General features: G+C 39.2%; 1 protein-coding gene across 1 annotated transcript; it reads left to right on the top strand.

Moving 5' to 3' along the window:
- The first annotated feature begins 1,748 nt into the window (after window positions 1-1,748).
- Window positions 1,749-13,054, top strand: LOC109009985 (26S proteasome non-ATPase regulatory subunit 12 homolog A). Its single transcript, XM_018990670.2, has 12 exons — window positions 1,749-1,864; window positions 1,965-2,159; window positions 8,822-8,929; window positions 9,032-9,136; window positions 9,279-9,335; window positions 9,466-9,662; window positions 11,171-11,270; window positions 11,341-11,453; window positions 11,566-11,719; window positions 11,898-11,975; window positions 12,277-12,518; window positions 12,600-13,054. The coding sequence occupies exons 1-11, from the start codon at window positions 1,862-1,864 to the stop codon at window positions 12,493-12,495; spliced, it is 1,329 nt and encodes a 442-aa protein (XP_018846215.1). The 5' UTR covers window positions 1,749-1,861; the 3' UTR covers window positions 12,496-12,518; window positions 12,600-13,054.
- Window positions 13,055-14,320: the final 1,266 nt, after the last annotated feature.

Below are 14,320 nucleotides of genomic sequence, written 5' to 3'. Positions count from 1 at the left end.
TAGATTGTTAAAAAGTGATGTTGATGACTTATATCATCACTACAGTACTAGTGCTCAGCCTTCATCCGCAGTTGGTAGCTCCTCACATTCGAGGCCGACAGGATCGACAGTTCCCTCAGGTGATACTGACCCATCTGTAGGGGTTAGAGGCAATCGTGTTATACGGCAGTATCATCAACTCATGTCAACAAGGAATATTATGCATTGTACATCTGAGGTTGAACGATATTTTATGGAAGCTGTCGAGGCACCTAGTGATGTATTTCAGTTGTTAACTTGGTGGAAAGTTAATTCCACCAAGTATCCAGTCCTTTCCCGTGTGGCCCGAGATGTGCTAGCCATTCATGTCACTACGGTTGCCTCAGAGTTGGCATTTAGCACTGGAGGTCGCGTGTTGGATGCTTATCGGAGTTCATTGTCACCGTCAACGGTGGAGGCCCTCGTTTGCACACAGAATTGGATAAATGAAACGCACATTGGACTAGATACCGTTGGCGTTGATGCCGAGAGCTATAGGCTTGAATCGGGTAAGTTTATATGCTTTTAAATGATGATTTAATTATTTTTAATGTTTCTAACTTCTACTTTTTATGATTTTATAGATCTAATTGTGAACCCTAACATAATTACCGATGATTGAGAGTTTGGAACGGACGCTACTTGAGAGTTAGGATGGAGTTGAGAGAACCTCCTTTCTTGGTAAGAATCAAATTATTCTTTTACCGTATATAATTTTTTATTATCAATTTTTTTTCATCTATTGATTGCTACTTTCTATCTTCATTTCAGGCGTGACCAATGGAACATTGGGGTTTGAGTGAAACCCGTGTTTAATTTTTATGTAGTTATATTTCAAGACTGAGTCATATTGTTATTACGTTATAAATGAGACTGTTATAACTTATGGCTGCATCATACATGTTATTTAATTTTTAAACTATTTATATAGTTATATTTATGTAGTTATATCCCGAGCAAAGACGTGGGATAAGTACTCTTTATTCTATAATTTCTATTAGTACTTTATCCATCCTCTCTCAAAAGTTTATAATTTATTATCCAACTGAAATTAATCGAATTATACAAATTCGTACCATCATTCTTTTCTATAAAATTTTAAATTTGTGTAATTTTCAACTCATGAGTCATGAGCACTTTTAATGCTAAATTTCAGGCGGACATAAAACAAATTAAAGATATAATCAAAATTCAGTAACAAAATCAGAACGAATATTTAAATTATTGAAAACTCTTGAATAAACCAAATATTTGTAGATGATTCACTTTTAAAAAAATATATATATGTTGCCCACTATCTGAAACGAAATTGAACAACAAAATTTAAATAATAATAAATAAATAAAATCTATCGGAGCTCCGACCTCCGTTCAGAACTCCCTCCGAACTCCAGTCGGAGTTCCGATCGGAGGTCGGAGCTCCGACCTCCGTTCGGAGTTCCGATCGGAGGTCGGCGATCGGAATCGGACTCCGACTGCGTTCGGAGTCGGAGTCGGAGGGGAACTTTGACTCCGACTTCTGTCGGAGTCGGAGGTCGGAAATGACAACTCCGACTCCGTCGGAGTCGGAGCCCACCCCTACCAAAAATTAGGAAATTAATAATAAGAACATTTACATCAGCCACGTACGTGGAGGCTTGTAAGCCAAACTTTGGAGAAAACACACACATATTAACAATTAACAAATATGTTGACTGACAACACAAATATATTGAAAATCAGGGACACGAGAGCAAAACTCCTTTCGTGTCCTTCAAACAATTGCTTTTATTCTCTCGGCCTCTCTCCTTCCTCACTCTTTTTCTCTCAGCTAGGGTTTCGATCTGAATTTCGGACCAATTTCAATGGTAATCTCTTTTGCCAAGATCTGAATTTCAATCTTACTTAAAATCTTTCGGTTGATTCTGAAGCTTCTGTTTTTTCGTACGATTCTTTGAAAATTCTCAGGAAGGCGGAGGCAATCTAGAGGCAGCGATAGAGCAATTGCTGAATGTGGAGAAGCAGATGAGGCTGGCCGGTGATGTGGCCGGCACCAAAAAGGCTGTCACCGACATTCTTCAGCTTTGCTTTGAAGCGCGAGCCTGGAAGACCCTGGACGATCAGATTGTTCTCTTGTCGAAGCGCCGGGGTCAGCTTAAGCAGGTTATTAAGGAATTTGGAGGAATTGTATCTGTAGTTGATTTTTCAGTTCGATTTAAATTTGCCTTCTTTTGGTTTGCTGGTGTAGTGGGTATTTGATGATTTGGTCTTGGAACCGGTAGTTTGTTCGAATATTGTGTGTTTTGATCTGGGGCTTTTGCTGTTCTTCTAATTGTGAGCAGGGTTTTGGTTGTTTTCATAGTGTTTAGTTTCCCTTTGTTGGTGATTGATGAGATTTGGTTATGTTACTAAAGTTTTGTGTGCTTAGTTAAGGATTCTGGGTTGCAATCGTCTTTTCAGGTGCTTTTTGTTCAATTATTCAGTTGACGCTGTCAGAGACTGGGATTTTATGTACAAAAATATGAAAAATAAGTTGGTCTGTCAGATTTCAAGCTATGCGGTTGACTGGTCCTACGTATTGATTCATGTTCTTTTTCTCCCCCATTTATTTGAAATTGTATGGCATTCTAAAATTAATTGCAACATTTTGGAGTTCTGACTATTTAGGCAGGGAAAAACATTTTTTAAAAAAATACCTGTTTTTGACACGCATTGGTTTGAATGCACGTACCTGTCTGTCTATGTTTGCAAGTATAAGTTGTCATGTCTGATTGAATCAACTTGAGCAAATAATAACACATCAATAACTTGACCAGTACATGTTAGTTTGAATTTTTATACTCCCTGTGCGCTGCTATGGATCATAAAAAGATATGGACTACAGACCACAATGGCACAATATTAGTTAGAAGGGCATCTTGGTTCGTTTCATTGATAATGAAAAAAGGAATGCCTAGGTGTACTTTTGCATGCGGTCATATGATCCCATGTGTAGATGCATGGACTTGTACTTATGTATGGCATAAATCCAAGTGAATTTGCATGCCCTAGATACTACTTTGAGCTTCATTTTATTTGTCAAATTTTATGTGTAGTTATAATTGTTGTTTCTTTGGAGAGAGAAAATGCTCTCTGTACACTTTCGTTCTCACACACTTTTTTTGCATGAAACTGTATTACGATGGTTTCGTGATAGCTTGAACGTCTGAGTGTTGGTTGTTTGGCTGGAAAGGAAAATGGCTCATGTGAAAGTTGTAGTTATTGAACTAAAATCCTTTGAGGTATCTAGGGAGGGCCAATGGTTGATTCTTACAGAAAGAGGGAGGAAGTTTGTGAAAAGCATGAGAATGGAGTTAGCCACAGCACGGTGGTTTAGTAAAGCCCTGGAGGATGGTAGGACTACAAGGAGGAAAGGGTTTCATGCTAGCCATCGGGAAGGGGACAGGGGCTTCACTGTGCAGAGATGCACAAATATTCAAGGTGCGTTCATGGCGATGGAAGAGCGTCGAGGGGGTGGACGTCAGAATTGCATCCTTGTTCCTGATGATAGAGATGAGAGGGGATGGTGGAAGCTAGCGGAGTTGTTAAGGGAAGTTGCTCGTATCGGTGTGCAAGCACTACTAGTGACAATAGCACTACCAAAACCTCCTCAGTTGTACAAGGAGGCTTTCCATCAACCGAGGTCTTTGAACCTAAACCATCAATTGGACAGGAAGGCTACTAGTGGGGCTGTCAGTGGTGTCGTTTATGCAGGGTATCAAGAACATGAGGAAGATGGCAGGAGAGGTGTTGGTCTTAAAAAGGAAATGGCCTTGCGGGTATTGACTGATATGCAAAAACAGATGGGGGAGCTGCAAGATAATATCAACTACCTGAAACAGTGCGTTGAGGATCAAAGGTTGGGGCAAATGGGGGCTGGGTTTACTAAAAGGCCATGGGCTGCCTGTTAAGGACCCAGGAGACGGGCCCAAGGGGCAAACAAAGGGTAAGGAACCCATGGTCTTCCCAGGGGACAAGGCCGGTAAACAAACCCAGGGGGCCTGTTTGGAGAAGACAAGGGGCTTCCCTTCCACCTGCAGCGGTGGGTTTCGTTGAGGGTGGCGGGGCTCAGCTTCCGGTGCTGGCGAAGGTAGTAGCAGATGCCCGTGAAGGTATTCAACCCATCTCGGGTTTGAAGGAACAGCCCGAAACCTTTGACCCAATGAAGTTTTTTGGGCCGAACCTGGTGTAGAACCAAGCGACGGTCAGCTGCGATGCTGGTGGTGGTCCGGCGGGGCCATGTCTGATGTCGGCAGTGGTAGAGGGGGACTTCATGAAGCCCAGTGCAAACGCTGAAGGCGTGGAGTTGTGTCCAACAAGGGTGGAAGCTGTACAAGGAGGGGCGCCACCCTGTGGGCCGTCACAGACCACGCCGGCGAGACCTGGGCTGTCGCAAAAATTGCCACCATCCTTGGGCCAGGATTAGAACTACACTATGGTGGAAGAAGGGTCCTACAATGGGCGAAAGGAGGCAAAGGGGGAGAAAGAACTTGTTGTGTTGGAGTATGAGGGTGCGTCAGAGGAGGTGGAGATAGAAGGGGAAGGATCTTTGATCCATGTAAACACTCAACAGAGGGGGTGGAGTATCCAGGAGAGGATCCTACACCAATAAGTATGATTCCTCCTACTCTCTCCTCTGATTGGGTTCTGGAAAAGGTGGAGGAACTCTAGAGTTGTATGGGGATTTCGTGTGAGGGCTATGAGAATCAGTTTAAGGCACTGATAATAGCCATTAGGGCAGGCCAACATGGAGTAGGGTAAAAAAGAGAGAGGGAATTGAAGAGGCTGACTTGATCCATTAATTATGATGGGAAGGAAGGGAGTGCAAGTCTTGAAAGAAATAAGGGGAGGGCTGGATTAGTTGTTAAATGAAGCATAAAATATTGATTTGGAATGTTAGGAGGCTGAACGAGATCAACAAATGCATCTGAATAAGATATCTTTTAAGACAATGGAAGATGGATATCATTTGTCTACAAGAAACAAAACTGAAGCTCATCACTAGAAGAACCATCCGGAGCATATGGAGTTGCCAATCTGTCGGATGGACATACTTACCTTCGAAAGAGGCCTCGGGTGGAATTTTGGTCATGTGGGACGAGGGTGGTGGAAAACATTGAGGAATTTGTGGGAGAATTTTCGGTGGGGTGTTATTTCAAAAACATAGATGATGGCTTTTCTATGGGCCTTTGGAGGGGTGTATGGCCCCAACTTGGATTGTGAGAGGCAGCTACTTTGGGATGAACTTGCTGGCCTATGTACTTGGTGGCATGTACCTTGGTGTATTGGGGGAGATTTTAACTTGACTAGGTTTCCTAGTGAAAGATCAAGGGAGGGGCACAACCATGCTATGGTGGAATTTTTGGATCTAATTTTTGAATTGGGCCTTTTGGACATACCATTGATGGGAGGTGAATATACTTGGGCTAATAATCAAAGCTGGTCAAGATTGGACAGATTTCTCATATCTCCTTCTTGGGAGCTGCAATTTCTAGATTTATGTCGAAAAAGACTTCCCAAGGATATGCTCGGATCACTTCCCGGTTATGTTGGATTGTGGAGGCATTCAAGGGGGTAGAAGATCTTTTAAGTTTGAGAATATGTGGCTAAAAACAGAGGGGTTTGTGGATTTGATTAGACAATGGTGGAATTCATTTCAACTCCAAGGCACTCCTAGCAATGTTTTGGCTAGAAAATTAAAGGTTTTGAAGAAGGAATTGAAGACATGGAATGAGCAAGTATTTGGTGACGTAACTCTACAAAAGAAGAGTTTATTCCAAGAGTTACAAAGCTTGGAGGGTGTAGGAGATGAGCATAACCGAAAAGGGCAAGTGGTTTATGAACTAGAAAGGTTGATCCTAATGGAGGAAATTTTGTGGTGACAAAAGTCAAGGGCATTGTGGCTTAGGGAGGGGAACAATTGCACAAAGTTTTTTCATCGAGTTGCGAACTCGCACAGGAGGTTTAATACTATTGAGTCCATGAACATTGATGGAGACTCATCTACAGATCAAGTTGAGATAAAGGATCATGTGGCTGGATATTTTGAACATTTGTTGTCGGAACCTCATGCTTGGTGGCCTACTTTAGATGGACTAACTTTTGAGTCCATTGACCAAAGTAGTATGGATTGTTTGGAGAGACCATTTGAAGAGGAAGAGGTTCAGCTGGTAATCAGAAAAATGAACAAAGATAAAGCTCCGGGACCAGATGGTTTTACCATGGCATTTTTTCAGACTTGTTGGGAGGTGGTAAGAGAGGATGTCATGCTGGTTTTTCTGGAATTTTACAGTTTTGGCAAATTTGAGAAGAGCTTGAATGCAATTTTTATTGCACTGGTCCCTAAAAAGGCGGGTGCAATAGAGGTACAAGATTTTAGGCCTATTAGCCTAGTGGATAGCATGTACAAGATACTTTCCAAAGTCCTTGCTAATAGGATGAGCACGATTATGGACAAGATTATCTCTGTCTCAAAATGTATTCGTGAGAGAGAGACAAATCTTGGATTCGGTCCTTATAGCAAATGAGTATTTGGACAGCAGAATCAAGTCGGGAGAATCAGATATCTTATGCAAATTAGATATGGAGAATGCTTATGATCATGTTAATTGAGATTTTTTGCTCTATATGTTGAATAGATGTACTTATAAAAAAAAAATGTTGAATAGATGTGAGTCTTAAGGAAAGATGGAGGATGTGGATGAAGTATTGTGTGTCAACGGCCTGCTTCTCGGTATTGGTAAATGGTGACCCTGTGGGCTTCTTTAATAGTTCGAGGGGACTAAGACAAGGGGATCCATTGTCACCCCTTTTATTTGTTCTAGTAATGGAGGCTCTAAGTAGAATGGTGTCAGCTACGGCAGAGGGGGGATTTTTTTCAGGATTTTCAGCGGGAGATACTAATCATGGTTCCATCATTATTTTCCACCTTTTGTTTGCAGATGACACATTGTTGTTTTGCGAGGCAAATGTAGGACATGTACAATCCTTGAAGGCTATCTTACTTTGTTTTGGAGCGGTATCCGGGTTGAAGATTAACCTTGCTAAGACGGAGATGGTTGCGGTGGGGGAGGTAAGTAACATTAGGAGGTTGGCAAACATATTGGGATGTGTGGTTTCTTCGTTACCATTGAAGTATCTCGGTCTTCCATTGGGGGCTTCTTTTAAAGCTAAGACAATTTGAGAAGAGGTGTTGGAGAAAATAGAGCGTAGGTTGGCTGGGTGGAAAAGATTGTATTTAACTAAAGGGGGTGGATCGCTCTTATTAAGAGCACTCTATCCAACCTTCCCATATATTTCTGGTCTCTTTTTCCCCTCCCCGCCAGCATTGCAAATAGGATAGAGAAACTTCGTCATGACTTCCTGTGGTGTGGACTAGGAGATGAGTTTAAATTTCACCTAGTGGGGTGGGATAAGGTGTGTACTCCTTTTAGAGATGGAGGATTGGGGGTTCGTAATATGAGGGCCTTTAATAAGGCTCTATTGGGAAAATGGTTGTGGCACTATAATAATGATGTGGAAAAGGGTGATCGACATGAAGTATGGAAGTGCCCCCCGGCCCGGGGGGGCATATGGTGTGGGGTTATAGAAGTATATACAGAAAGGTTGGTGCTCCTTTGTTAGTCATACTCAGTTGTGTTTGGGGAATGGCAATAGGATCAGCTTTTGGTATGATATGTGGGTGGGAGACACGGTGTTGAAGGAGGCTTATCCCACTATATTCAGAATTGCACGGGACAAAGAAGCTATGGTGGCTGACTTGCGGGTTATAACTCATGGCACACAAGAATGGAACATTAGCCTTACTCGAGATGCACATGATTGGGAAGTGGCAGAGCTGATGGAGTTTCTTAACCTGTTGTATAGCGCTGCTATTGCTGTCAAAATTGAAGATAAGATGGAATGGAGACCTTCTAGGAAAGGGATTTTTTCTGTACGCTTCTTCTATGAATCAACTACCATGCAACATCGACAGAATTTTCCGTGGAAGAACATTTGGAGGAGTAAAGCACCTATATAAGTTTCTTTCTTTGTTTGGACAGCAGCCTTAGGGAAGATTCTAACTATTGATAATCTTAGAAGACGTGGTTTTATTGTCACAGACTGGTGCTGTATGTGTAAACATAGTGGTGAATCGGTGGACCATCTACTCTTATATTGTGAGTTTGCACGAGAAATTTGGAATTACTTCTTCAGTAGAATGGGAATTGCATGGCTAATGCCGGGAAGGGTGGTGGAACTACTAGCAAGTTGGAGAGGGATTACTGTGACATCACAGATAGCAGCTATGTGGAAGATGGCTCCTTTATGTATTCTTTGGTGCATTTGGTGTGAAAGAAATTATGGACATTTTGAGTATCATAAATGCTCCTTGGAAGAGTTTAGGAGTTTTTTGTGGAAGACTTTATTTATGTGGGTCATTGCTTTAGATTTGAATGGTCTCAGCTTCCATGACTTCCTTGTAACTGTTTTTAGTTCCTAAATAGGTGTATTCACATGTATACTTCCTATGTACCTAGGCTATGCCTACTTTTTGATAAATAAAATATCTTACTACTTATCAAAAAAAAAATTTATTTGTCATAGTTTCTCATAATGTTTCAATTATTTGCGCAAGTTGAAATGTTGAATATGAAGATAATTTGAGTAGTAAGTCACAATTTGAAATGTAGCCAAGGGTTATCTGGACTTTATTGTTCGCTCTGCTTTTTGTATGTTTCTATTTTCCAAACACAAAGATGTTCTGATCAAATAGTTTTCTCACGGGGCCTACTGTTCTTGAACAGGCTGTAACTGCAATGGTGCAGCAAGCAATGCAGTATATAGATGAGACACCAGATCTTGAAACTCGTATAGAGCTCATTAAAACGCTAAATAATGTATCCGCCGGGAAGGTAAACATATGTTGATAAGTTTCATGCCTGTAACCAAATATATATATTTTAAACATTATATGTTTCTTGTACTTCGTTCAAATAAGATTCATTATTATTCAGATATATGTTGAGATTGAAAGAGCGCGGTTGATCAAGAAACTCGCAAAGATTAAGGAGGAACAGGGTCTTATAGCTGAAGCTGCAGATTTGATGCAAGAAATTGCGGTAAATTTATGCTATCTAATATGGTGATGGTGTTCTTTGATGCTCTATTCTGGCATAACAGATAGATTCAGGTCTCGTTTGGTGAGATCTGCTTTTTTGTTTTACTGTACACCCATTTGACTATCAAGCTTTTTAATTGCAGGTGGAAACTTTTGGTGCCATGGCAAAAACTGAGAAAATTGCATTCATTCTCGAACAAGTATGTGCCTCTTTTTTTTTCTCTCCTCTTTTAAAAAGGGCAACCCCCCCCCCCCCCGCGAGATGTTGTGGGGACTTATGAACTGATTATGATTGCATGTTACTTGTTTGATAATAATATAATTTCCCAGGTACGTCTGTGCTTAGACCGCCAGGATTTTGTTCGTGCTCAAATATTGTCGAGGAAGATTAGTCCTAGGGTTTTTGATGCTGATACTTCAAAAGAAAAGAAGAAGCCTAAAGAAGGTGACAATATTGTTGAAGAGGCTCCTGCTGATATACCATCTTTACTGGAGTTGAAGCGGATCTACTATGAATTAATGATAAGGTAGCTAACATTGCTTCCCACATTTTCTTTCTTCCCTGAAACTTTTGTTTATTCTTGCTATCACTTTGTCCATGATTGGATTTAGTTTCTCTTGCAAATTTTTCTTGAAGTTTATATGATAGGCATTCTTCTTGTGCGTGATTATCTTTTTGGCTCTATTTGGTGCTAAATTTTTTATCTTTTTTGGCGAAAGTATTTTGTACCGTAAAAGTTTTTTTCATGTAAAAGCTTTTCCAAAATTTTCTTTTGTGGAATTGATGCGCAATCTTTTTAGAAAATATTTCTTGGGAGAAGTTGAATTATTACTTATTCCAGAAAATCAAATAGTTTTTTGACTTTGACATGATCAATGGAAAATATCTTCTATCAAATTGGTACTCATTGTACAACTTGCCTGAAAGTATACCTGCCACTGCTTTCCATAGAATCAAATAGATGTTTGACTTTGACTTGATTGGCGGAAATACCTTATATTATTCTGATACTACTTGTACCACTTGACTACAATTATACTTAAACTTTTTTGTTTGATAAGTAAGAATATTTATTGATCCTCATAATTAGGCAAAGCCCAAGTACACAGGTAGCATACAAGGGAGAAGTACCTAATTACAGCCTACAAACTAGAAAAAGAAGCATAAAATACAATTATACTTACTGTTGTCACATTTTTTCCTTCGTTTAGAGCATCTGGTACTGTTGTTTGTTTCTACAACAGTATCAGACCAATTAGTTGGTTGTAGCAGCACTAGCTACTTACATCAACTGCCACAACACAGTTTCTAATTTGGTTTTAAACATTTCGATTTCTAGTAAGAAGCTAAACTTTTCTGCTGATCAGGAAAAAAAGTAAGCAAGATACAATTTTCTGGTTTTTAACATTTATGTTGTGTTCATTGTGATTATGATGATTTGTGGTTACTCTAAGAAGCAATATGTTATTATCGTTAGTGTTGGATTGACTTTGGGTGAGAAGAAGACAAACTATGACGTAAATGCATCAGTGTCATTCAATGGCCCATGGGATCATAAAAGTACTTCTCTAACCAGACTTGTGCCAGACCATGTCAATATTGATGTTGTGGAACGACGTCCAAAATGATTACAATATACTTTTCCTAGAATTGATTTTGGACAACCATCTTTATTTTATTTTTTTTATTATATCGGGGAACCTCTTCAAGGCAAGACCTTTCGGACCCACCCCTGCAGATTAAACCTCAGTTTTGTGCACCGCACCCTTTGAAGTTTTCCTACACGTAACTGGTTAAATCGCTGGTTTTTCACTGAGGGGTGTGTCTCCAAAAGATTGTTTGCACTCATGAGGTGTTGAACCTTGGACCTTGAAGGGAGTGATACCCTAAGACCAAGGCCTTCACTGCTTGGGTCAACCCTTTGGGGTTTGGACAACCATCTTTATTGATGGTGCTTGATGGGTGGTGATATTTTTTTTCTTTTATTGCAAAAGAAAACAGATACCTTACACCAATGTTTCATCATCTTTGTAGGTACTATACCCATGATAATGATTACCTTGAGATTTGTCGTTGCTATAAGGCAATTTACGACATTCCATCGGTCAAAGAAAACCCTGTGCAGTGGACTCCGGTAAAGCTCTTTTATGTTTCAGATCGTTGTTAATACTGTTAGGCTCTCCCTGACATTGTCCTTCTCGTAGGTCCTGAGGAAAATCTGTTGGTACTTAGTTCTCTCGCCACATGATCCAATGCAGTCAAGCCTTCTTAATTCCACCCTGGAGGATAAGAATCTCTCTGAGATTCCAAATTTCAGGTATGCCTTTTTATTTGCCTTATAGTTGTTATTATGTTTTCCTCTGGTTTACTTGTTCAGTATCTGTTGTTAGTATTGGTTGATGGAGGCTCTGTTTGACGTTATGCTATAGGTTGCTATTAAAACAACTGGTCACAATGGAGGTCATCCAATGGACATCTCTTTGGAATGCATACAAGGATGAGTTTGAGAATGAGAAGAGCATGCTTGGAGGAAATTTAGGTGACAAAGCAGCGGAAGACCTTAGACAGAGAATTATTGAACATGTAAGTTTCACTTATCAAGAAAAGAAAAAAAATTGCACATGTAAGTTTTAAGTAGCTGCCGGGACAATTATTTAGTTACCTTCTTTTTCATTTATGCGACCATTCAATTCATTAGCATCTTATTTAATGCCTTTTCCACTGATGAAAAAATTGGCAACTTATTTGATGCTTTTTCCAGAATATTCTTGTTGTTTCAAAGTATTATTCAAGGATCACCTTGAAGAGACTTGCAGAACTGTTGTGCCTCAGTATCCAGGTTTGTTAATGAAATTTTAGAGTGAATTACATTTAATTCTTTAATCCTGAAATGCTCATCGACGTTTTATGACGCTTAAATCTTTTTGTTGGTTGCATGCCTTAAGCAAAATTCTTATTTATTTATCTGCTTAATATATTAACTGGCAAAATTCAATTAATATGTTGTGGCTTTCTTCTTTCCCCTCCTATTTGATCATTGTGGCAATCTGATGCCATGGTTCTACAAATTCAAATTTTACATTTCTTCAATGCAATTTATCTGTAAGCGTGAGGCGTAGGAATGTTTTTCCCTGATTTAGGAAGCTGAGAAGCATCTTTCAGAGATGGTTGTGTCCAAGGCACTTGTGGCAAAAATAGACCGGCCAATGGGAATTGTCTGTTTCCAAACAGCAAAGGATAGCAACGACATCCTTAACTCGTGGTCAATGAACTTGGAAAAGCTGCTTGATCTTGTTGAGAAAAGTTGCCACCAAATACACAAAGAAACCATGGTTCACAAAGCTGCTCTGAAAGTGTGAAAAAGATACTTCGCCAATTGCTGGTAGAACTCTCTCTCTCTCTCTCTCTCTCCCCTTTATAAATCCTTAGAATCCAAAATAAAATGAAATAACATTTATTTCAGGTGACTCCGCTGCACGATCATGCTTTACGGGTTGCTCAAATTAAGCTGTCTTTTCATGAACTGAAGTGCTCAGATAGAGATTGATTATCACCTTTGCAGACCGGGTTGATCAGGCACGCATTTATCAGGTTTTTTCTGCACAAGTTATTTGATCAGAACTAGGGTACTTGGATATGCTTCTGAAACTGAAAGTGACTTTGTTTGTATACTACTACCGGCACGTACCTTGCCACTGACTAATGATGGGAACCTAAACGGGCTGTTTATAGCGGTGGAAAAAAATTGAGTGCCACTTTATATGTTTGTTTTCTTTTTTCCTTTTTTTTTTTTTTTTTTTTATATTTTTCATTTTTGGAGATTAGGTATCTTCCATCTCTAGATTGGTTATATGATCAGAATATCTCTTTTCCCATATGGGAGCTTCCGAGTTCAATGAATGCAGAACATTCAGTTCAGTAACTTGATATAAATCAACGGAGGCACGAACGCTTCATTCTGTGCAAAAATGCTTGATCAACTATTTGAATTATTGAATTGATAAAGACGAGAATGATCGGCTGAGTCTCTAGCAAACCGAGACAGTTCATTGCTGCAAGAAAAAATGTCCCATCGTGGATTGATGTCTGGTGGAGGTGTGGTGAATGTGATCTTATTAGCGTATAAGATCTCAAATGTCTTGAAAAGTTGTTGATGTTTATAAATGGGGGTGTTGCAGTTAATCCTGAACTCTTTTAGTTTTTAGTGGAACAAAACTGTGCAAGCTTGACCTGAGAAAGAAAGTGTCCCGGTGAGAGGGGTATCCTCTGTTTCTAGTTGTAGTAGCAAATGAAAGGGTTAGGTTGTAGGTCTATAGAGTATAGATGCTTATTTTGTGGTGGTAACATAAAAAGAGAACTCCTAGATCATTCATCATATATATATATATATATATATACACAATAAAAACAAAAAAACAAAAATCTTCGTGCTGGCAAAGGAAGTTTAAGTACATGCTGAAAAAGAAAATTAGAAAAATCATGTTTTTAACTGTAATATGCAATTTGTATTGAAGTGAGATCCTTGATGCATATGAAAAATATAACCTAAGATATTTTCGGTGATGCACCGCATTTTCTTTTTCAGTTTTTCTATATAGTCATTTTTGTGTATTTTTTACGCATTCTATTAATGTGATTGGTCAAAATAATTATTTTATATTAAAAAAAATATGAAGCAGTCAATCACATTAGTGAAGTATACAAAGATTATACAAAAATGACTGTATATAGAATTTTGGTTATTTTTCTAAATACAACAAAGATAATAGAAAGGAATTTGAACAATGAAAGCAACAGGGATTTTCTAAAGTATATTTTTATTGAAATGTTGATAATTTTATCATTTTAAATAGCAACGATTAATATGTCAAATTTGTAATGACTTTTTATTTAAGCAGATTTGTAAAATTATTAAAAAAAAAAAAAAGTCGCATCAATCAACCGAATGATATGTAGATAGAATCCAAAATGAGATTGTGTTTGAAAAAAATAACACAAGTGGAAATGCTAAGACGCAAAGATAAAAAGGAAGCAGTTCTCTCAGACGCAAAGAACAATCATCCCCTTGAAAACCGCAGTTTCAAGGAGTTGCCAAAACGATACCGATCGTCCATCGTCAACTAGTCCAAGACTCCAAATTTTACTAAAATAAAGGCCACCGGCAACGAATCCCTCAAGAAGTGC

Source organism: Juglans regia, chromosome 10 (assembly GCF_001411555.2).
Source record: "Juglans regia cultivar Chandler chromosome 10, Walnut 2.0, whole genome shotgun sequence".
In the NCBI taxonomy this organism is placed as follows: domain Eukaryota; kingdom Viridiplantae; phylum Streptophyta; class Magnoliopsida; order Fagales; family Juglandaceae; genus Juglans; species Juglans regia.
The sequence above is the reverse complement of the archived record's forward strand: the minus strand, read 5'-3'. Positions and strand labels throughout refer to the sequence as shown.

Excerpts from the sequence above, each read along its gene's own strand:
- LOC109009985 (XM_018990670.2), top strand. Across the intron at positions 9,137-9,278 it reads ATTTGATGCAAGAAATTGCG|GTGGAAACTTTTGGTGCCAT; the intron begins GTAAATTTATGC and ends TTTTAATTGCAG. Across the intron at positions 9,663-11,170 it reads TACTATGAATTAATGATAAG|GTACTATACCCATGATAATG; the intron begins GTAGCTAACATT and ends TCATCTTTGTAG.